The 23,915-nt window shown below is 47.5% G+C and overlaps 1 protein-coding gene across 1 annotated transcript in view; it reads left to right on the top strand.

Moving 5' to 3' along the window:
- Positions 1-20,499, top strand: part of Setd7 (SET domain containing 7, histone lysine methyltransferase) — a 44,311-nt gene extending 23,812 nt beyond the window's left edge. The window contains exons 4-8 of the mRNA XM_006977589.4: positions 977-1,166; positions 3,797-3,878; positions 6,739-6,856; positions 10,733-10,890; positions 14,530-20,499. Coding sequence (XP_006977651.1) covers positions 977-1,166; positions 3,797-3,878; positions 6,739-6,856; positions 10,733-10,890; positions 14,530-14,710 — 729 coding nt within the window. The 3' untranslated portion in view covers positions 14,711-20,499. The remainder of the gene's footprint in view (positions 1-976; positions 1,167-3,796; positions 3,879-6,738; positions 6,857-10,732; positions 10,891-14,529) is intronic.
- The last annotated feature ends 3,416 nt before the right edge of the window (positions 20,500-23,915 follow it).

Raw genomic sequence — 23,915 nt, 5'->3', positions numbered from 1 at the left:
ATGCACACATACAGGAACATACACAGAAAGTTTAAAAAAAAAAAAAATCAGGTATTTGTCAGTTACCGACTGTGACCCTGGCACTTAGCAGGACATGGAATTGCTCTAACATTTGTCCTATGGAATGAAGCAAAGCTGGCCCTTCTCTTGCGGGAAGGCAGGGGAGCCACAAATGAAGAATGAAAGAAAGAAGTGCTGTGGAAGAGACAAGGTCTGCTGCTTATCGCTTAGAAGATACAGGCAATTCTATTTCCACTCGGGTAGACCAAATGAATTCTTAAGCATGTTTAAAGGCATGGAGATTTAGCTCAGGGGTGGAGTGTTCACCATGTACAATCCCACGAGGTCCTGGGCTCTGGGTTCACCCCAGTGCTACAGAAAGGGAAAAAAGGGGGGCGTTCATTTTCAGTGAAGTTTGTTTGTTTGCTTTGAGACAGGGTCTCTCTATGGAGTGCTGGCTGGCCTGGATAGATCAGGCTGGCCTCAAACTCACAGAGATCAGAGATCTGCCTGTCTCTGCCTCCATAGTGCTAAGATTACAGATGTGTACTGTAATATATTTATGCTGTAATCTATTTCCCTTAATATATTACAGGTGTGTGCTTAATTATATTTCCCTTAAATGTCTGCAAGTCTGTTCTGAGTGTGATGTGTTTGTTTCTTAGATAATACACCAAGCTAGAGGGCCAGTCACTACTTCAGGATTGCCAAGTGCACTCCAGTCTCCTGCTCTAAATGAGGCATACCTGTCCCTGTGCATAGAACATTCCAGAAGTGTATTTGTGTGTGTGGTGGAGGAGCTGCCTGCAGGGGCATGAAGAACTCTCACTCCTGTGAAAAGCTCCAGATTCTTAAACTGCTATTGTTATTGTTGGTGCTCTTCACAGTGGGGGTTGCCGAGGACGAACTTCCTGAACTCACACCCTATCCACGACTACTTTATATAAAACCTCTGGGTTTGGGTTTCTCCTTCCAGGATGGAGGTAGCCTCGTCGGGGAAGTCAACGAAGACGGAGAGATGACTGGAGAGAAGATAGCCTACGTCTACCCTGACCAGAGGACCGCGCTCTATGGAAAGTTCATCGATGGGGAGATGCTTGAAGGGAAACTGGCCATCCTCACGGCCACCGAAGAAGGGAGGCCACACTTTGAACTGACGTCTGGAAGTGAGTTGTCCAGTGGGTGACAGGTTGAAGAGGTTTTGGGGGTGTTTTGGTTTTGGTTTTTTGAGACAAAGGTTCTCTGTGTGTCCTGGAACTCACTAAGTAGACCAGGCTGGCCTCGAACTCACAGAGATCCTCCTGCCTCACCTGCCAAGTGCTGGGATTAAAGGTGTGCACCACCATTGCCCTACAAAGAGGTTTCTTTTCTTCTCTGGGGAGCCCACTTTAATGGAGTGTCAGCCCATTTTTGCCAAAAACCCAAATAAACTGTACAGCTGATTAAGTCGGAGATGGCTCTGCGGCTGTAGGAGCTGCCTTCAAAGGCCGATGACCTGAGTTCAATCTCAGGGACCCACATGGTGAATGAAGAGAGTCAACTCCTGAAATTTGTCCTCTGACCTCACACATGCATCTCTCTCTCTCTCTCTCTCTCACTCACTCACTCACTCACACACACACTCTCACACACACACACACACACACACACACACACACACACACACTAAATGTAAAACCCTTTTTAAAAGTTAATGTTAGAAGAAACAGTGGGAGGAGTCTTTCTTTCTTTGTACTTTTCTGTATATTCACTATTATTTCAGAACCTAGGGAGATGGTTCAGTTGTTAAAATGCTTCTTACCACCTAAGCCTAAAGACCAGAGTTCAATCTCTAGAACCTAAGTACAAAAGCTGCATGGCACTGGAGAGGTGCAGACAGAGAGAGACCCTGTCTCAAAAAAAAACAAGGTGGCTGAGCTGTAGTGGCACATGCCTTTAATCCCACTCGAGAGGCAGAGGTGGGCAGATCTCTGAGTCTGAGGCCAGCCTGGTCCACAGAGAGAGATCCAGGACAGCCAAGGCTACACACAGAAAAACCCTGTCTCAAAAGAAAGGAAGGAAGAGAGAGAGAGAGAGAGAGAGAGAGAGAGAGAGAGAGAGAGAGAGAGAGAGAGAGAGAAATCCCTCACAGGTGCACCTAGCCACTTGGGTTTTAGTTAATTCCAGATGCAGTCGAGTTGACAACCAAGAATAGCCATCACATTATCCCTGTAGTCCTCTGCCAGGCAGCTGCTCCTGTCCCCAGGCTCCTGAGTATCTGACTGCTGAGTTTAAGCCCTGGAGAGGCTGCTGGCCACAGATGTGGATGGAACCTGGAAAGAACACACCACCACCTCCTCTCCCGTCCCCAGCTTAGTAGGTCGGTGGAGGCTTCCTGCTCATGCCCACTTCGAGATTCCTGCTGGCTCCCTGCTTGGCTTCACCGCTCTTCTGTCTCCTGTATAACCAAGCCCCTCAGCTGAATGTTCTCTTTTTTAAATACTTAAGTAGTCTGTTTCCTAGGCAGTTACAGACTGATTTGGATCATAGTCTAGCTTAGGTCTGTGACATTCATTTAGGTTTACGTTATATTTTAAAAAACAGGAAAGGGGCCAGTAACCATGGTAACTACTGAAGAACCGATTGATGGGATTGTTATTGATGTTAGTGCTAAAAATGATTGGCTTTGTAGGAGTTCATGCTCTGGGTCCAAATCTTGCTTCTTTGTTTATGAACACTTGGAGAGTCCAACATACCTTGTGCCCTTGAAGATTCGCCAAGGTCAACAGAAAGCCAACAGTAATTCTAGGACAGTTGCATACCTTATTTTCGGGACTGATTACCAATCGGTAATCTGAGCCACCATGCTAGAAGTCAAGTGAGTCTTCATGCAGAGCATTGTTGTTCTCCATAATTCTGGGAGGTTGAGTTTACTCTCAGTGAGGAAGTCAACTGCTGGCCTCTGCTATACATTTTACAGACTGTCTGGTGTGAAGAAAACCTCAAAGAAATTTAAAAACCAATATCCAATTTACTCTGATCAGAGAAATCCAAAAATTCTGCAACGTGTTTTGCTTAAAGTTTTAAGCACACAAGCAGATTTTAAGACATTTGAATAAAGGAAAATCAACAAATAGGAATCTTAAGAGTTAAGTCTGATGGCTGTGCATTAAGACTTAAATAAATCAGGCCTGGTAAGTATAGGTCTGTAACACCAGACTCAGAAGCTTGAGGCAAGGGGATCTTGCTGTGGGATGGTCTGTATGCTGTGAATGTGCTGCTGATTGGCCAGTAGCCAGGCAGCAAACAAGAATTGTGGGAAGGCTGAAAGACTGAGTCAGGAGATGCCAGCCCAATGTCCAGGGAGCAGCATGTAATGACATACAGGTAAAGCTATGGAACACATGGCAACATATAGATTAACAGAAATGGGCTGAGTTTAAGAGCTAGTCAGTAGTAAGCCTGAGCTAATGGCCAGGCAGTTTTAATTAACATAAGTTTCTGAGTGATTATTTCATAAGCGGTTGTGGGGTCCTTGATGCCAGGTGAGCACAGGAAAACCTCCAGCTACAGAATCTCAAGTACAAAGCCAGGCTGGGCAATTTGGTAAGGTCCTATCTCACAAAGGAAAAGGAAAAAGAGGACAAGATTGGAAAACATAACCGAAGAGTAAACCTGACAGATGCCCACTTGGCTATTCTAGCTGGCATGACCAGGGTGGCCTGTGTGATTGTTTGGTTCGTCCTGTGACTGGGGGGCCACATCTGCATGTCCTGCCGGGCTCGCCACCTGAACTGACTGTCGGTTTGCCTTCTAGGTTCCGTGTACCACTTTGATAAATCGACGTCCTCCTGCATCTCTAGTGATGCCCTCCTTCCAGACCCTTATGAGTCCGAGAGGTAACTCTTTCCTTGTGGCTTTCATTGCTCTGTCTATGCCCTGGTGGTGGGCACCCTTGAGCTTCTGTGGCTCTCTGCTCAGGCTGGGCTCCTGCTCACGCCAAGCCCCTCCATGAGTACTTTTCCTTGGCACACTTCCTAGTAAGTATTTGTGCATTCTAAAGAAGACTATATTCCTATATAGAGACTGTCCACGGAAGGTTTCCACGTTATCAAGCAGCTTCATGTCTCGTCTGTCCTAGAATGAACTCTCTAGGTAAAGCGTTGGATCAGGCAGTCCCACCCTTTCTTGGGACTCTGGGGGCTTGGGGTAGCACGCATGTAGAAATCAGAGAACAGCTTTTGAAATCAGTTCTTTCTTTCCACCATGTGGAAGGGCTCAGCCTTGGGTCAGGCTTGGAAGCAGGCGCTCTCAAGGCTCTTGATGATGCAGTCCTCTAGGGGAGCAATCCATGCTCTGTCAATCTAGCCTATACCTCCAGCCTGACCCTTGGAACATAAAGCAACTTCTTTACTCCTCAGGGAAGGCAGGATAGAAGCAAAGGCAGCAATGGCAGGCGTAAATACATCCCTCCCTGTCAGGTCTGTCCTTTCTATACCTAACCTAGGAGGATGGCTGCCCTCTAGCGTGGACTCTCAGTGCCCAGACTTCCCCTTATTCTCCTACCGCCCGCCGCTCTGCTGAGAAAGGACAGCCCCTCGGGGCGTGGCTTACCGCCTTTGGCTGGTCTGCTGAGAAAGGACAGCCCCTCGGGGCGTGGCTTACCGCCTTTGGCTGGTCTGCTGAGAAAGGACAGCCCCTCGGGGCGTGGCTTACCTCTTGTTTACTTTCTGCTCCCGGCTAAGAAACAAGCCTCTTCCTGGTCTAAAGGACAGCAGTGCTGATCCCACAGTGCCACAGGCAGGGAGAGAATGTCCTCTTTTTTTGACAAGAGGTTCTGGCCCAGGGCCAGTGGGTGTAGACTGACTACTGTGTTCACCCCCAAACACCACAGGGCCATCTGTATCTATCAGCCTAGTCTGTTGTGAAACCCTGCATAACCAATACTCTCAAACCGCTCAGCTGTTCACAGAGGCCAGCGTTTTGTATTACATTATACTCATGGTTCCGTGGGTTGGCTTAGGTTCAGCCATCTTTACTTGGGCTTCACCAGGCTCAGCCGGACTAGGCTGAGCTCCAGGATTCAAGTCGAGTTCAGGTCTGTTTCCCATCTCTTCCTTCCAAGACTCCGACTAAAGGAATAATAGCCTCCCGGACATATTCTTCTCCTGGAGACAATGGAAACTGGAAGAGACTGGCAAAAACTCGCCATGTCTCTTAACACCTGAGACCCACCAGCAGGGCCTCCTCCATGTTCTGCTAGCGAAGTCAGCAGGATGGGGATGTGTGCCCCACCTGCACGGAAGGAAGTGTCACGAGGTCACCTGGCAAAAGGGTGACATGTTTCATTCTGTCAGAGGAAAGGAGCAGAATTGGAAGCAATCATTCAGACTTCCCAGTCCATAAAATAAGCCAAAATTACAGATGCCCACTTCCTACTGGGGCCATCCATCACAGTGCACAGAGAAATGAAGAAATCAAAGATTTGTTAGTGGAACATAAGCTCTTATCACCCCTGTTCCGCAGCTGAGGGTGCTTTTCTTATTAGGCAGCGTTTAGGGACCCTTTTCTGTGAAAGAACACCAAGAACAACTTGGGGACTTGTAGGCCCTGTGTTGGCCATTGCACAGACTCAGCTCCACATTTGACTACAGCAGTCACAGTCCTAAACCAACTCAGGAAGGCAGCTGTGTCTCAATCAAACTTTATCAACAAAAATGAGCGGCAGTCAGATTTGGCCTGTAGTTAGCTGACCTCTCCTTTAACCCCTCTGTAGGGAAACGCTTGTTGGATATGTCTCATTAATTGTCACTTTTTGTATAAACAGTCCATCTTGGCATTTAACTAAGGAATAGTCTTCCTCTGTTGCCTGGCTTTGAGAAACTTGAGCACTGTGTTGGTAAATTTTGGGAAATGTTTTCTTGTTGTTAACTATAAACATCAGCTTCTTTTTCAAAAAGGTCTATCAAGTACTAGGCTGGCTGGTTTGCGTGTCAACTTGACACAAGCTAGAGTCATCAGAGAGGAAGGAAGGAGCCTCCATGAGACCAAGCTCTAAGACCCCTGGAACTAGAGTTACAAATGGTTGTGAGATGCCATGTGGATGCTGGGAATCAAACCCAAATCCTCTGGAAGAGCAGCCATCTCCCCAGCCCAGGAGAAGACATCATCTGAGGCCTGGGGATGCAGCTCAGTTGATGCATGCCTAGCATTCCCAAAGCCCTAGGTTTGATCTCCAACACCACAGAAAACTGGTCACTCAAGAGGTGGAATCAGGAGGATTAGAAGTCCCTAGTTACCACCAGGTGGTTATGACCAGGCCCAGTGGTTCACACCTTTAATCCCAGCACTCAGGAGACAGAGGCAGGAGGTAGATGCTGTGAGTTTACATAGAGAGTTCTAGAACAGTCAGGGTTAAACAGAGAAACCCTGTCCAAAAGAAAAAAAAAAAAAATGAAGTTTCTGATTGTCGTTGGCTCCAGAACAAGTCTGAGGCAGATACCCTAAGCCAGATACCCCATCTAAAGGAGGCGGGTGGAGTTCATTGTAAATACTACTCTTAAAGAGACAAAAGCTATTTCTTCCATTACTGTTGCTAGCATATTGTGGTGTAATTTCTCACCCTCCCCTCCTTCTTTGTTGACTAATTGGGAACTGTCATTTGGGATTCAGTATCATGGAATTTTGGTGATCGGCAGCAAGAGTGATCTATCACACTGAAAAATCTCATGATTTTATTATTCTTTGTTCCTTTTTTAGAGTTTATGTTGCCGACTCTCTCATCTCCAGTGCCGGAGAAGGACTATTTTCCAAGGTAGCAGTAGGACCCAATACTGTTATGTCTTTTTATAATGGAGTCCGGGTTACACACCAAGAGGTAAGTGGGAAGAGGTGAGCACCAGCCTAACTGACCAAAGGGCTCAGATAAAGCCGCTCTCGTGGTCCACAACTACTTCCTAGAAGGCGGGATGATGGGACTAGAGAGACAGCTCAGAGGTTAAGAGCACTGACTGCTCTTGGTGAGGTCCTGAGTTCCATTCCCAGCACCCACATGGCAGCTCACAGCCATCCATAATGAGATCTGGTGCTCAGGCATACATGCAGGCAGAACACTGTATACATAATGAATAAATACATCTTTTAAAAAAAAAGAAAGAAAGAAAGTGGGATGATGACAGTCATGGATTTCCTCTAGATAACACCCAACATCTGAAACCAAGATCCAGTCAGATTCTTAGTAACTAATGGCCTCCAACACGGTGCTTTTTTAGGGACGCCCCTGCCTCTGTTAACAAAAAGTCATACAATAGCCTCTGTCTTGCTAGAAAGTGTTTCAGTGGAAAAAAAAATCCAAACTCAACTGCTAAATGTTTAATAAGGCAGGATATGGTGGTGGATGCCTTGGGAGCACAAAGCATGAGGATCACATGAGCCAAGTGTCATTGACATTGTACGGCTGTGTCCCCATGTGAGCCTCAACACCTGAAAATGAGTCCTTTTCAAACTGTCCATCATCTGTTCTCAGAATCGTGAGGGTGTGTCAGGTGAAGTGTGCTTCCATAACCCCAGCATTTATGAGGATGAGACAGGAGAATTATGAGTCCCAGGCAAAGCCCGGGCTGTATAGATGAAGGTCCTATCTGGGGGGGGGGGGGGATGTTCCAGGACAGGCAGGAGCACACAGAGAAACTCTGTCTCGGAAAAAAAAAAAAAGGTGACCTGTACTTTTTGCTGGCTGTGGTGGCGCACACCTTTAATCCCAGTACTCAGGAGGGGAGGCAGGCAGATCTCTGAGTTCCAGGCCAGCCTGGTCTACATAGAGAATTCCAGGACAGCCAGGGCTACATACACAGAAAGACCTTGTCTCAAAAAACAAAACAAGGAAGGAAGGGAGGGAAGAAGAAGAAAGGAAAGGAGGTAAACTGTAGTAGGAATCTTAAAAGTTCTTATTAATAAAATCAAACTGAGGCCAGGTATTGGAGTGAATACTGGAAGGTCAGAGAGACAGAACAGGCCACAGCTACCTCACCTGGCCAACTTCTCAGCTGATCTTGTTTCCTCAGACTGGAAGCCTCTGTGTCCTCATATCTGAATGACTCTCAGCTGAACTGTGCTGCTGGAAGCCTGAAAGCTTAACCAGCCAAATGCTTCTAGTTTCTGGTCCTCACGCCTTATATATCTTTCTGCTTTCTACCACCACTCCCTGGGATTAAAGGCTGGCTTCCTGGGATTAAAGGTGTGAGTCACCATGCCTGCCCATTTCCAATGTGGCCTTGAACTCACAAAGATCCAGAGGGATTTCTACCTCTGGAGTGCTAGGATTAAAGGCGTGAGTGCCACCATTTTCTAGCCTTTGTATCTAGTGGCTGTTCTGTCTCTGACCCCAGATAAGTTTATTAGGGTGCACAATATTTGGGGGAACACAATACCACCACAGTAAACAAACATGGAGAACAGCCGGGAAGGACACTGAAGTTGTTCTCCAGCCTCCCCATACATATTTGTGACACACACACCATCCCTTGCCTTGAAAACACCGTCTTTGGCATGTTTGAGAACTTCGCTGACGGCCCTGGTTGTTTCTCCACCTCACAGCTGACTCCTTGGTGTCTGCTTAGGGCCAAGTCTGCAGCCTCCAGCACAGTCCTTGAGCTGCATCGTGGCCACACTTCTAGTCCACACACAGGGCTTAGGTCCTGACTGATGCCTCCTCACACTCAGGTCTCTGCTCCGCCACTTATTCCTGTGGCTAAGAAGAGAACATTCCACAAATTGTTCCCATTAGTCACACATTCAAAGCACCTGGGCAGGCAAAAGACAACAAAATGCTCAGGGGGAGCAGATGGCATCCACACAGATGGCTGTGCTTCACCAGGCCTCCAGAAGGTCCAAGACACTGAGCAGGGAACGGGTGGCTTTGAGGTAAGGGTGTATTACAGGTGGAGCCCCCCTTATCTGAAATGCCCGGGACCAGAAATGTTAGGAATCCAGGGTTTTTAAATATTTGCATTTTTATAATCATCTTAGGGATGAGACCCCAGTCAAAATATGAAATTTAGTGTTTCTTGTGTATATAGCTGGGAAGCAGTTATTCTATATGTTTATTGTGTCTGCATTTTGCCCGTGACCGGTCATATGGTCAGGTGTGGCTTCTTCCAGTTGTATAAATCAGCCTCAAAAAGTTTTAAATATTAAACCCATGCCTCTTCATTCAAACATTTTGCAGATGAGAAAAACAAAAACCTAGAGAGATTAAACAGTTTGCCCAAGGTCACAAATGCCGTGGGAGGCACAGTTCAAGCAAGGCCAGCATCTGCCGCTGTGATGATTCACAGGCCCCTGGCACCCAGGGAGGTTTAGACTCTGCTATACACCTAAGAGTAATTTACAGCAAATTTACAACACTACATACAACCTGTCAGTGTTGCGTGGTTACATGATAGGTTGGGAACAATGAGATCCAAGGGGACCTTCCTCATGTTTGATACTGCAGCTTGTGGCAACTGCCCAGTTTATTGACTGACTGTCACATATAAACGCAATGTCTCAGAGGAAGGGTTGGTTTATCCAGGAGAGGTGTCTGTCCATCCTGTGATCCACAGGCTACTTGGGGCCAAGGGTAACTTCAGACACAGCCTAACACAAAGTTGTAAGTTTGCTTAAAACTTAAAGGGAGATGGATTTGTTGTTAAACTCGATGGTTTGGCTCACAAACATGGGGTGTAGATGTCAATTGTGTCGCAGTGTCGGAAGGTTGCACGTGTCTGCTAGATTTACAAGTTCTGCGGAAACGTGACCCTTTTTAAAAGGGCCCATCAGGCTCTTCTGTGGCCTCCCAGTGTCCAGCCTGAAGAAGCCAAGTTAGGCGGTGAGCTCGAGCCCAGGTAGACCAGCACACTGGCTTGCAGACAGCCTCCTGCTCACCCTGGTTCCTCCACTGGGGCGGAGGTGTGGGCCTTTTTATAGATTTTCTTTTCTACTTATCTTATGTGCATTGGTGTGAAGGTGTCAGATCCCCTGGAATTGGAATTACAGACAGTTGTGAGCTGCCATGTGGGTGCTGGGAATTGAACTCGAGTCCTCTGAAAGAACAGCCAGTGCTCTTAACCACTGAGCCATCTCTAGCTCAGATGTTTTTAAAATACATTGCTGGCTGGATAGCGGTGGCACACCCCTTAGTCCCAGTACTTGAGAGGCAGAGACAGGCAAATCTCCCAAGTTCAAGGCCAGCCGGGTCTACAGAGTGAGTTCGGGGACAGCCAGCGGTACACAGAGAAACCTTATCTCAGGGAATAAAACATAAACAAAAACATGTTTTTCTTTGGAGGATCATGTGCCATTGTTCAAGAGTGGCAGGCCTAGGACAACTTCCAGGGGTAGGTTCTCTCTAAGCACGTGGCTTCTGTGGCCCGACCTCAGGTGTTCAGTCGTGGTAGTCAGCATCTGTGCCCACAAAACCCTCTCAACAACCTCTTCTTCGTTTATTTTTAGTTCAAGTTTATCTGATATTTTTGTGCACCTTTGTAAAGAATCAAAACCCTTTTCTTCTGTATAAAACAAGGAAAATACAATAAACAGTAAGCTGAGCTGTCTGGCTACGCCAGTCTCGTGTGGGAACATGTCTTGGCCGGCTTCCTCCACGTCTGCAGAGCTCAGACTCTGAAGCGTTAAGATGAACGAGGTAGAGCCTCTGCTGTGCCTTGAGCTTTGGGGAGAATGGCCCTCTCCAGCGCCACTTCCCTGTGTTTTGCAGGTTGACAGCAGGGATTGGGCCCTCAACGGGAACACTCTGTCCCTGGACGAGGAAACCGTCATTGACGTGCCTGAGCCCTACAACCGTGTATCCAAGTACTGTGCCTCCCTGGGACACAAGGCGAACCACTCCTTCACTCCAAACTGCATCTATGACATGTGAGTAGGATGCTAGCTAGTGGCTGGAAGGATCTATGCCGAGGGGCTCCAGGACCCAGGAGGGCGTGGGAGAGGTGGGCCCTTGGCCGTGCACCTCAGCCTTGTGGTTTAAGGCTCAGGATCTAAAGAGCCTGCTTTCTAGCTGTGAGACGAAAAGAAAGTGATTTCAGAAGCAGAACTATCAGAGAAATATGGTGGCTGTTTTACTGCTGTCCTTACTTGCCCTTAGATTTTTTTTTCCCCCTCATTTAAAGATTACATTGCAGGGCTAGAGAGGGAAGGAGCAGTCAAGTCATCCAAGGGCTTGCTACAGAAGCGTGGAGACTTGCGTGCAGTCCCCACCCGGCACCTATATGAAAAGCTGAGTATGGGAGAGGGTACTCCAAGCACTGAGGAGGCAGAAGCAGGGTGATTCCCTGGGCTCATTGGCTAGCCAGCCTCATCAGCAAGTTCCAGGCCAGGGAGAGACCCAGTCAAAAAACAGGGTGGATGGTGTTTGAGGACCACACCTGAAGTTGTCCCCCTCTGGCATACACACACACACACACACACACACACACACACACACACACACACACACACACGCACGCGCTCACACACGCACACGCTTGCGCGTACTCACTCAGGTGCAGACATAACCACGCACACACACACACATGTGCACACAGATAACGGGAATGGCAGTGTAGCCCTAGAGCAAACCCTTCCCGGCTTGACGCTGTAGCCGCGGTCCCTCCGCTCTGCAAGATCACGCTCTGGACATTTCATCTGTGAGACCGTGCCAGGATTTGGCGCCTGCTGGGAAATGTCCTGAGACTCGTCCTTGAGATGTCTTGGAAATCATCCTGGCGGTGACTAGCTCTCCTTGGCAGCCAGTAACAAGTGTTGGTGCTCCAGCTGCTTCTAAGGGGCTGGCTGGGATGGCAAAGGACATGTGTCATGTGAAATGAGGCTGACGCTGTTATTAGCTTCGGGGCTTTCACAGCTAGCTAGCGTGAATTTGGCTACAGCTCATTCCCAGCTGTGCCCAATAACAACAGCCCCCACATACCACTCAGACCCCTCATCGGAATCAGGCCTGTCTGTGGCTTCACAAGGACAGTTTTTCTCTCCAAACGCAATAGAGAACTGGAAACAAGAGAAGTTTCTGTTTGTGCAAAGTCAATCTCTGCTCAGCAGGTTTTATTTTTGTTTTTTTTGGTTTGTTTTCTTTGGTGGTATTTGTTTTGTTGTTGATGATGGTGGGTTTTTTTGTTTGTTTGTTTGCTTGCTTCCTTGTTTATTTGTTGGAGTGGGGGAGAGCTTTGAGACAAGGGTTCTCTGTGTAGCCCTGGCTGTCCTGGAACTCGATTCATAGATCAGGCTGGCCTTGAACTCATAGATCCTGCTTCCTAAGTGCTGGGATTAAAGGCGTGTGCCTCCACTGCCTGGCTGTTTTCTTTGTTTTGTTGTTGATAATTGTTTTGCAAGCAAACCCAGTGTGGCCAAAACCCATTCTATGGGGTAATGACTCCTTGAATAATAACCAAATGTAAACTTCAGATTCCAATTCCGGGCATCTGTGTGTCTCCTCAAGTCACTGGCGTTAATCTAAGTGAGACAGCATTTCTCTCTGCTGCTTTCACTGAAGTCTGGCACAAAATGCCCAGAGACAATCACACGAGCACTTTCCCTACCTGTAAATATGGTAACGTGTCAGCCAAGGTCCAGGACTGTGTGGCCCAGAGGTTTGGGTTCATGACTATTTCTATAGCCATGGGCTCTGCGCATTCCCTCTGCGTCCCTCTCTCCCTTCCCCCCTCATTCCTCCCTTCTTTGTGGTAGAGATTGAACCCAGGAGCTCCCACGTGCTAACTCATACTCTGCCCACATACCCTAGCCCTACTCCAGATGCTTTGCACGGTGCATCTCATTCAGTTCTCCTGGGAACTCCCGGTCAGTTAAGTCTCGGATCTGGAGGCGGAGTGGCCCAGTGCAGTCCCTGGCCAAGCTCTAGCACCTGAAACCAAGTTCTTCCTTTTTATTCTGTCTATTCAAACTAAAGGGATGCTGGGTGTGGTGGTGCCCACTTATAACCCCAGTTCCCAGAAGTCTGAGGCAGGAGGAGACCGAGTTCCTTAGTCCCAGCACTGGGAAGCAGAGGCAGGCGGACCTCGAGTTTGAGGACAGCCTGTTCTACAGAGTGAGTTTTAGGACAGCCAGGATTACACAGAGAAACCCTGTCTTGAAAAAACAAAACAAAACAAAAAATTAATTAAATTAAAAAATAAGCAACACCAAAAACATCAAAATAAAAAGTCGACATTGACAATGAACATGGGAATAAAGCGACCAGAACATTGGAAAAGAAGCCTTAGGCCCAAAAATTCAACATCAGATTCCCCTCCCCCACCCCAGTGGATCTTCTAGAAAGTTAATCAAATCTCCATTTCAGGAGCATTATTTAATTTTCATATTGAAATAATATGATACAAATTATAATGAAATGTGTCAACTTAAAGACAAAGTTGCCTGGCACTGTAGCTCAGGTCTTTAATCTCAGCACTCGGGAGGCAGAGGCAGGTGGATCTCTCTGAGTTCAAAGCTAGCCTGGTCTACCTAGTGAGTTCCAGGCAAGCCAGAGCTATACAGTCATACACTTCTGTCTTAGTTAGGGTTGCTGTCACTGTGAAGAGACACCAGGACCACAGCAACTCTTACTAAGGAGAACATTTAGTTGGGGCTGGCTCACCATTCAGAGATAGGTTTAGTTAATTGTCATCATGGCAGGAAGTGGGGTAGCATGCAGGCAGACATGGTGCTGGAGAGGTAGCTGGGAGTTCTGCATCCAGATCCACAGGCAGCAGGAAGACAGAGACACTAGGCCTGGCTTGGGCTTCTGAAACCCCAAAGCCCACCCCCAGTGATGCACCTTCTCCAACAAGGCCACACCTCCCAATAGTACCACTCCTTGTGAGCCGGTGGGGGCTGTTTTCATTCAAACTACCACACTTGTGTATAGGTGAGTAGACAGACAGACAGACACACATACACACATACACATACATACAAAATTGTGATCTTGTGGGACTAGAGATCAAAGCCAGGGCTTACTACATGCCAGGCAAGTACTCTAGCACACACACACACACACACACACACACACACACACACACACACACACACACACAATACAGTAAATGCCAGTGCACTGTCTGGGGTATTCTGTGGGATTTGGGGTTTTATTTTTAAAACAGGATGTTATATATCCCAGGCTGGCCTCAAATTCATTATGAAGCCAAGGATAACCTTGATGTCTGATTCTCCTGCCCCACCGCCTACGTGCTGGGACTCCAGGCATGCACCATCAATGCCTGGTTTATGAAATATTGAAGAGAGAGCCCAGGACCCCAGGCAGGCTAGGTCCACACTCTGCCAACCGAGCTACATGCCCAGCCTGGAGTGTTCTGACCCAGCTGGTCTGGGGCTGGGGCTGAGACACTCCTTGTCTTAGAAGCTCCTGCTGAAGCTGGTGAAGGCATGCCCACACCCTAAGAACACAGGAGCAATGCCCAGCCAGTGTCCGTGGGCGAGAGGCTCCCTTCCGCCACTGAGGTCCGGGGTTGGCCCAGGAATGACCTTTCCCATCTTGATGTCCAGGTTTGTCCACCCCCGTTTCGGGCCCATCAAGTGCATCCGCACCCTGCGAGCTGTGGAAGCTGAGGAAGAGCTGACCGTGGCCTATGGCTATGACCACAGCCCCCCCGGGAAGAGCGGGCCCGAAGCCCCTGAGTGGTACCAGGTGGAGCTGAAGGCCTTCCAGGCCACCCAGCAAAAGTGAGAGACCTGGCCCTGGGGTCCGGAGACCTGGAATAGAAACTTGGATCTATGCACTACATTTATCTGACAACGGGACAACCAGGGACTGTTCATGCTGTGACATCACATCCTCTCACCCTGCGTTAGCAACGACTTTCTCGCATACTAACTAGGTTTGACTGTATTACTCATACCAGATTTAAAATTAGCTAGCCTTGCAGTAACGCCCTACTGAGAGGTACTGTCGAACTGTAGACAGCATGATGTTCTTTGATGGTTGAAGTCTAAATCTGGACCACGTTCAGAGATACCAAATGATGGGGTTGAAAAAGGGAACTGGGATTCTTCAGTCATTTTTCCGTCAGTGGTTTTTTTCCATGATGTTTTTTTTCTATGGCCATTGCAAATGGTGTTCGATCACCCTTGCATGTTGCCATCTGCGGGGCAGGAAGCGATGACATCTTTATATAAATGTAGGGTCATTTATTTGCCTTTTAACCTTTGATCTGTATCTTGCAATAGAATGGCTTTGTTTCTGTTGTTACTCTCCTAGTGAACCGAAGCCCAGTCTTCTGAGTCTTTTCTCTAGCCTCACTTCTTATCTTAGCTATCCTTTACAAGAGAAAGCTTCCAAATGGATTTTGCATTCATAGCAGTGTCCAGGTCTCTCTGGTTCTTTCTCTATCATTTCATTCTTATGTCCTGATATAAAGTACTGGCTCATAGGGCCAGACTGTTATTATAGACTTATTATTCTCGCATGTAAACAAAGATACCTTTGCTTTCAGATGTGAGAAGAAATGAATTTGCTCTGTTTGCATTAAGTTACCAGAGAGTTGTAAGATACACTTTCCGGAAGAAGAGAGGAACATTAGTATTTCTAAGCAGTCATTGTGGCAATTTTGCAGTATATCCAGTAGTGCTGGCAATTTTTTCTCCTCGGGTACACACTAATTGTACATAACCTAGTGCAGTCTGGCTTGTGACACAGCTCACTGAATTCGAAGTACAATAGCCAACCTGCATTCCAACCCAGAATGCAGAGTTCTCTTTGAAACCAGTGCCCAGGAGACAGACACGCTGATCACTAGGTGCAAGTCAGATCTGTAGCTAAAGCTTCTCACCACAGTGGTCTCCGAGCACTTAACTGCTTCCACGCTCTGCGAGCCCAGAGTTCACACCTGTGCACTTTCTATCACTAGCATATTGCCACCTCACACAAGCCATATGTACTCACAACTGCAGAAATACAGAGGAAAACCCATTGTTTTAGTTTAGCACATTAGATCTGTAACATAACTGGATTGCTCTGAATGAATGCTGAGTTGGGGGGGGCCCTCCCCCAAGGCGTCACTCCGTCACAAGGAAACCTGGGAACCACAGTTGCTGAAGTCTGCAGCTGTCCACAGTGCCGTGTGTGGCCTGCTTGGTTTGGGCTTTTGAGGGAGCTCGGAATGCATAGAGATGCGTGCTGGGAGTGGGTGGGATTGGAGGGAGGAGACAGGTAGAGGGCAGTTGCCCCCCCCCCCCCCCCCCCCCCGTCAGTTGCTCTCTTTAACAACAGCTTCCGCAAGTGTTCCATCTGGGGCTGCACACTGTTTGCCCATCGAACAGCCCCAGAATAGAAGACTCAGCCCTCAGCTCCGATAGCCACACCCTGGGCTCTTTTACAAGCTTCCTGGCACACCCAGCTTCAGGCTCTGCACCTAGGTGGCGGTGCTTTCCAGGAGAGCTGGTCACGTCCCTGTTTGAAAGCTTTTAAGAAGATAGTTCACTCGGGAGAAGCATCCTTGGAACTTCTGAGGAGGTCTCCTGCAAGGTGGCGGAATCATTTTTAGACTACAAGTCGCCAGGATAGGATTGCTTCTATTCTGTAGAAAGAGACCACTCAGTAAACTGTGACGGAAGGGTGGGGTCTGTGGATTTGAATTCTGAGAGGTGCTTTCATGTAAATGTGTCCAAAGAGAGTTAGCTGCCTTGGGGAGAAAGATGGCTTTCTTCAGCTCCACCAGTCAGGTTTGGACTCGGTCGAGAGATGAGGCAGAGGGAGAGAGGGCAGGTCCCGCCTCGGATGGTGCGCCCCAGGATTTCACACCTGGAGTTGGAACCTAGTCTTGGTTGCAACGGGGGCTCCACTTCTATCCTAAAGGGCTACTCTAGCGATCTCATTCAAATGGAACTCAAAAACAATTTTGGGGGCTTGAGGGCCAGCAAAATGGTTTAGCAGGTAAAGATGCTTGTGGCCGAGCCTATGACCTGAGTTCATCTCTAGGACCTCCATAGCAGGAGAAAACCAACCCCTGAAGGATGTCCTCTGACCACACACAGTGTGGCATGTGTTCACCCCCACATACAAAAAAAAATCTTTTTTTTAAATGTATAAATATAAAGGGATGGAAGGACAGTGGCTGGGAGCTAGCTAATCTGCGTTTCACATTCCACACTGGAGGAAGGCGGTCTGGGCGTCCAGCCCAGCACTGTGTACGTGACCCTTAGACAGATCCCAGGAAGCAATCCACCCAGCCAAGCTGCTCCGTCTTCCCTCTTCCTGTGTGTGTCCTGTGTCTTTCTCCCTTTTCCTTCTGCTGTGTGAGAAGCCTTGGTGTGTGAGCAGAACGGCAGCCCAGCTCTTTGCTCCGCCTCTTTATGTCTAGAGTTCCTCTCCTCTCACACTGTGTGCTTTTCCCTGAGTGACCTGGTCCAGTCATCCTGTCTCCCACTCCCCGAGATATCCAGGGTTGTCACAGGCTGCAACTCTTAAAGGGGCCAGAAAGTCATTGGAGAGGTAGAGGAGTCAGCAGGGTAGAGGTTGCATAGAGAACTCACTGCTTAGGGGGAGCTGAGGTTTGTTCCTAGTTTGACCCAAAGTGGAAAAGCACCGTCTACTTACTTCCCATCTGCTGCAGTAGGAAATAAGAAGCAGATAAATCTGGTCTTCCATCAGGATCAAAATAACAAGAGGACATGATTGAGATTCAACGTGGTAGAGGGAAAAGATTTAACCTTCCGCTGTCTTCCAAACAGCCGGAGCCTGTGCACTGACTGACGCCATGGTCTCGGAGGGGATTCATTCAGAGCTGTCTCGGTTCAACCCTGCATGACTTGACCCATCATTAGCAACTTTTCTATGATGAACTATTACCTTGTGTTAGACTTAGGAATAGGAACTAATCTACAGAGCATGTCCCCTAGGGGGCATTTGTTTGAACTAACAAAAGCGAATGTAAGGACTGAATTTAGGATGCAAAAGAATGAGATGAGGCTAGAAAGTAACAGGCAGGGAGGACTTGAGTTTCTTAGTACCTATTCTTGTTTTAACCCGCTTGATCCCAGAGGAAATTCTTTGTCAAGACCTCTTTGAACCTGACTGGGACTAGAGTTCAGCTTCATTACCCTTTGGGGTTCATCACACTTGAAAAATGATTTTCTTATCACCACCACCACCCCGAGACACACACACACACACACACACACACACGCAAACTGTCAAGGCCATGTAACCATTTATAACATTTAATTGTGACAATTAAAATTGCATTGAGCTGGGGATATAGCTCAGTGGTCCAACATTTGCCTAAAAACTGTGGAGGCCCTGGATTACATCCCTAATGGGGGAGTCAATTATGAACACTGAATTAAAAGTTTGTCTTAGTGAGACAGTATGTGGCACTTTTATTAATCTTCACTTAATAGATTTTTTTAAAAAAAAATCTAAATTTCTCACTGCAAGATATAATATTTAAAATCTTCCAGGAAGGTCAAAAATCCTGGGTGTTGTTTGCTCTCACACAGCCCTCCCCAAGTTCTGTCTTCAGAGTAGCGATTTAGAATCCTGACTTCTTTTGTTTTAGACAAACAAGTGAAACTAGGTTGCAAGATGGATAGTTGTAATGTTTATTTGCTGCAGATCAAAGGTTCACAAAATATATTCAATTTACAGGTACTTGAGGTACCTTGATATATTCCTCAACATACACCTTGGATTTTTTTCCCTTCAGAAATTTTAAGCCTTGGTGTCAGGGTTTTTGTTTTTGGAGTTTTTTTTTTTTTTCTTTGTTTTGTTTTGGTTTTGGAGAGTTTTGGGGGGGGGGAGTTGGGTTTTTTGTTTGGTTTGGGGTTTTTTGGTTTTTTGGTTTTTTGGGGGGGTTGTTTTCAATAATACTAAATTTTAAAAGTTTTATTTGCCAAACGTGTGCATACATATTCAAAGCAATGAAACTATTTCAAGCCATACAGCCACAGGGGTGGAAACCCTTTTCACAAATTTTAATGTGTTTGTATGTAAATAGATGTTTGTATGAAATATTTTCATGGTAGAATGAATATATTTAAATGAAGTTGAATTATTCCAGTGCTATTTAAACACACGACAAAATTTTTGGTGAGAATTATCTGAGTCTATTGAGATATAATGCAGATCAGTTTTCATTTTTAGAAATCAAAAGCCTACAGAGCCCTCTGACTGGCGCCCCCCTCCTGGCGGGGTAGGGTCTGATGCAGGTAGGCTTCCCAGTGCCTCAGCCGCTTTCTGGTGGTAAGTTCGGTGCTAATGGAGGTGTGTTTACCTTTTAGTGATTCCCTGCAGGCCCCCTGGGGGGCCTGAGCGAGAATCGAGGCATTAGAGATACTGGTGCAGTTCTAGGAGCACAATTTCTTTGCAGGGCAGCAGAATCAGAAACCAGACTTGGCCGTGTGGACCTCAGAACTGGGTTTCCCGGCCACCTTCACTTACCACCCCTAACTGCCTAGTCACAATGTCAGGGAGGCTACCCTCAGTGGAGTTGGGGTCCAGACCCCAGGGTGGGACTTCACAGATTTACCAATGCTTTTTGCCTTCTGCCCTCCCTCTCCCAGAGAGGGAGGGCAGCCGCTGGCAGGGGCCACCCTCAGCACAGTCCATATCCTGTCTCAGCTCTGGAAGACTATGCATCTAAGCACCCAACTTCAGCCAGAGAGGGAGACTTCCGCGGATAATGGAAACCCTTGATTCCTGTCTGTGACTTTACACGGTTGTTAAATGTCATTTTAATATGAAGACCATTCATGTACCTAAGACATACCTCCCAATTCTTCTGACGCTTGAGTTACTAGAAAGGAAAACAAAACAAAACAAAAACCCCCTTACAATGATAAGCCACTGGAGTGCGTTCCCCAACCCACCTTTGGCCCTGGATACAATGAAACAATAATCTGACAAATTTTCACTGTGTACACTAGCAATATGAACACTGAGCGGGTGCATTCTCCTCTACCTACTCGGTTACTAGAATTTCTCTTGAAACTACAGGGACTGTGTATGTCGTGCCTGGTGGTTGCATAAGAAAGTTATGAAGTTATGTCCATGATTTTTAGCTCCCTTCTTCAAATGTTCTTCCTCCTGGGTTTTCTATGTTCTTTCTATCCTAAAATGCATTTATTGGGTTGTGAGGTATGTTTATGGAATGGAAGCCAGGGGTTACGCTTTCGGCCTTGATTGTATCCAAAAGACAACCACATCAACAAAACAACAACAACAACAACATCTTTGGTCTTTTGTGGAATTTGAACTAAATCTATGAGCCTTATTAAATATCTATAATTCTATGATTTTTTTAAATTATGGGAAATTAATGGAAGATGTTTACATGAGTAATGTTTGCCCTTAATGTGTTATGAATGAATTTTTTGTAGTGTGTCTGGGCGCATGTGCAAGAAAGTAGGAAAAATGTTTCTGAAATAAAACTTGACAAATATTTGTAATGAAAAGTAAACTTAAAGATTGCTATAATTGCGCTATAGAAACAATGCAAGTATTAAACAAATATAAACTCCTCTGTTGTCTTTTTTTTTTTTTTTAGCTGTCCAGGGGAGAAAAGCAGCAAGAGTGTCCACACAGTGTGCCTTACCTGTATATTTAAATTACTAAATGAACTTTACATTGTAAGTGTAGAAATCCTAGCACAGACTCCGTGGTACTCACACCATTAAGATCACACACTGCAGCCAGGTGGTAGCCCAGGCCTTTAATTCCAGCACTCAAGAGGCAGAGGTAGGCGGGTCTCTGAGTTCGAGGCTAGCCTGGTGTATAGAGTGAGTTCCAGGACAGCCAGAACTACACAGAGAAATCCTGTCCCAGCATTCAGGAGGCAGAGGCAGGTGGATCTCTGTGAGTTTGAGGCCAGCCAGGGCTACACAGAGAAATCCTGTCTTGAAAAACCAAAAACAAACAAAAGTACCACACACTGCTCTTCCAGAGGACTGGAGCTGCCAGCACCCATGTCAGGTGGCTCCCGACTGCCTGTAACTCCAGCTCCAGGGGTCATCATGATGGCCTCTTCTGGCCTCTGCAAGCTCATGCACTCACGAGCACATAACCTCATACAGACACACACGCATAATTAAAAGTAGACCGAATCTTTAAAATCTTACTAGGAGGGCTGGTTTAGATGGCTCCACAGGTAAAGGTGTGTGCCACCAAGCATAATGTCCTGAGCTTAATCCCTGGGACCCATGTGGTGGAGAGAAAAGGACAGACTCCTGTAAGATGTCCTCTGACCCCCACGTGTATTCTGTGGCACATACGCCCCCTGCCAGTAATAATAAAAGTTTAGTTACCCAAAACACAAACAGCCAGTGATCACACCCCTTTCTTCTTTGACTCTGGGCTCCCACAAGTTAACAGCTGCATCTAACTAGGGCACTCGCCCTTGATGACAGATGCTCAGAGATCAGGGTCTTCTTCTGGTGCACTCTTAAGTAAGGGATGGCAGAATATAAAACCATGTTCTCTGTTCGTCCACCCGACATCTCTTCAGCCTTACGTACAGCAGGCCCGGAGTCCATAGCAAGTGGGAAACAGATCATTTACAAGCCAGGAGATAACTAAATGTGCACAGGTGGGTAGCCTTGGGCAAAGGTGAAGGAATAAAGAGTGTGGGGAAGGGGTGAGCCTTGTAAGGGGAGTCAGGGAAACCCTTGCTTCTTGAGGGTGAATCACCATCCCAGGCTGGGGAGAGACAGCCAGACCCCCAGCCTGAAATGAGTGGGTCTGGATCTTGCAGGAGCCGCAGAAGTCAGGGCTGGCAGCAGAGATGGATGAGTCGGGGTGGGAATTAGGGGTTCTATTGCTGGGAAGAGACACCATGACCACAGCTACTCCTATAAAGGAAAGCATTTCATTGTGGTGGCTCACTCACGGTCCAGAGGTTCCACCCATTGTGAGCATGGTGGGACATGGCAGCGTGCAGGCAGACACGGTGGGTGCTGGAGAAGGAGCCCAGAGCCCTACATCTTGACTTGCAGGCAACAGGAAATAGTCTGTCTCACTGGGTGTAGCTTGAGCATAGGAAACCTCAAAGCCCACCCCCACAGCAACCCACTTCCTCCACAAGGCCACACCCCCCATTAGTGCCACCTGCAATGGGGCCCATTTTCTTTCAAACCACCACAGATGCCCAGTGAGCAGCAGGCAATTGTGTTCCAAAGGACCTGGAGGCCTGTCACAGAGGAGTGTCCAGAAAGCCAGCCAATGGAGCAAAACTGTCTTTGAAAACCAATTTTGTTCAACTGAGTTTATTACAGTTCCCAGAAGCAGTTTTGTTTTGTTTGCTGGGAAAGTATTTTAGATTACATTTATTTGTTTACTGGCAGTAGGGATGAGGTGGGCACATTGGTGCCATGGTGTGTGTGTGTGTGTGTGTGTGTGTGTATGTGTGTGTATGTGTATGTGAATGTATGTGTGTATGTGTGTGAGTGTATGTGTGTATGTGTGTGTGTATGTGTATGAGTGTATGTGTGTATGTGTGTGTATGTGTGCATGTGTATGTGTGTGTGTGTATGTGTGTGTATGTGTGTGTGTATGTATGTGTGTGTGTATGTGTGTGTGTATGTGTGTGTGTGTGTGTGTGTGTATGTGTGTGTGTGTATGTGTGTGTGTGTGTGTAGGTCAGAGGACAACCTTCTCCTTCAACCAGTCTCCTGGGGAGCTAACACAGGTTACTGGCCTTGGCAACGAGCACCTTCGCCCTCTCAACCATTTTGCCAGCCTCCTTTGTTGTTTTGAGTCAGGGTCAGAGTGGCCTCAAAACTGGCAATGTGGCTCAGGGTGTGATCCCAACTGTGGGTGATCCTCCTGCCCCCCCCCCCCCCCCCCCCCGGTTCTGGGATCACAAGCATGTACTGCGACCTCTGGTTCAGAGACACTCCTGAAACCATGGCCACACTTGTCCCCAAACCTTCCTCCCACGTGTACCACTTTTGCTCTGGCAATGCTGTGGGGACTGGAGTGAGGACGGAGGCCTAGGGAGGAGCAGGGAGTGGTGCTGAGGAGAGGCAGAATCTGAGGTGTACCTTCTGAACTGTGGGGTCAGGTTTGCAAAATGCAGATTGGGGGCCAGGGAGCTGGCTCAGTGGGTGACAGACATGGTGGCCGGCCTTCCAATCCCCAGCACCCACCTAAAACTGGCGTGGCCTCCACCTCGATGCTGATCTCAGTGCTGGGCCAGGGGCAGGGACAGCAGCGTGCAGACAAGAGGATCACTTTGGGCTTGCTGGCCACCAGCCCAGCTCCGGGTTCAGTGAGAAACCCTGTCCCAAGAATAAAGCAGAGAGTGACCATACCCAACACCCTCCTTGGGCCTCAGGGAGCTTAGAATGTAACACACACACACACACACACACACACACACACACACACACACACACACAAGTGTAGGGTGTATAGCAAGTGCTATTGAGGAGATAGTTGGTCAAGGACAGTGTCCCCATCTTGTGGAGCCACACACAGAAGTGAGGAGACCGAGAAGTCAGGGGACGATCAGGGCAAGAGCCTTGCGCACATCTTCTGCAGGAAGGATGTTGAGGCAGGAAAAGCAGACCAGGACTGGGTAGCAGAAACATCTTTTAATGTGTCCTGGGGTGCAGGAGCTTCCTGAGTCCTGACCCTGGGGTGAGAATAACAGGACGATCCTCTGACTGTGTGGAGATGACTGGAGTTGTAGACCCTGGGTGTGTCGGTTTGCAGGTGGAAGACACGGGTTTAGGGGTTACAGTTGTAGGAAATGAGCACTCTGGGCCAGGCAGTACCTCCAGAGCCAGCCAAGGGCCTGTCTGTCCTTCAAAGCAAAGTTGAGCTACAGGACAGGGGTCGTAGCTCCGGGACAGAGCATTCACATCTCATCCATCAACCGTTTGGTCCTGGGTTTGTTCTCCACAACCAAAAATAAGTCACTGGGAAGTGAATGAAAGCC

Source organism: Peromyscus maniculatus, chromosome 6 (assembly GCF_049852395.1).
Source record: "Peromyscus maniculatus bairdii isolate BWxNUB_F1_BW_parent chromosome 6, HU_Pman_BW_mat_3.1, whole genome shotgun sequence".
Taxonomy (NCBI): Eukaryota; Metazoa; Chordata; class Mammalia; order Rodentia; family Cricetidae; genus Peromyscus; species Peromyscus maniculatus.
Note: the sequence above shows the minus strand (reverse complement) of the source record. Positions and strands in the feature narration are given on the sequence as shown.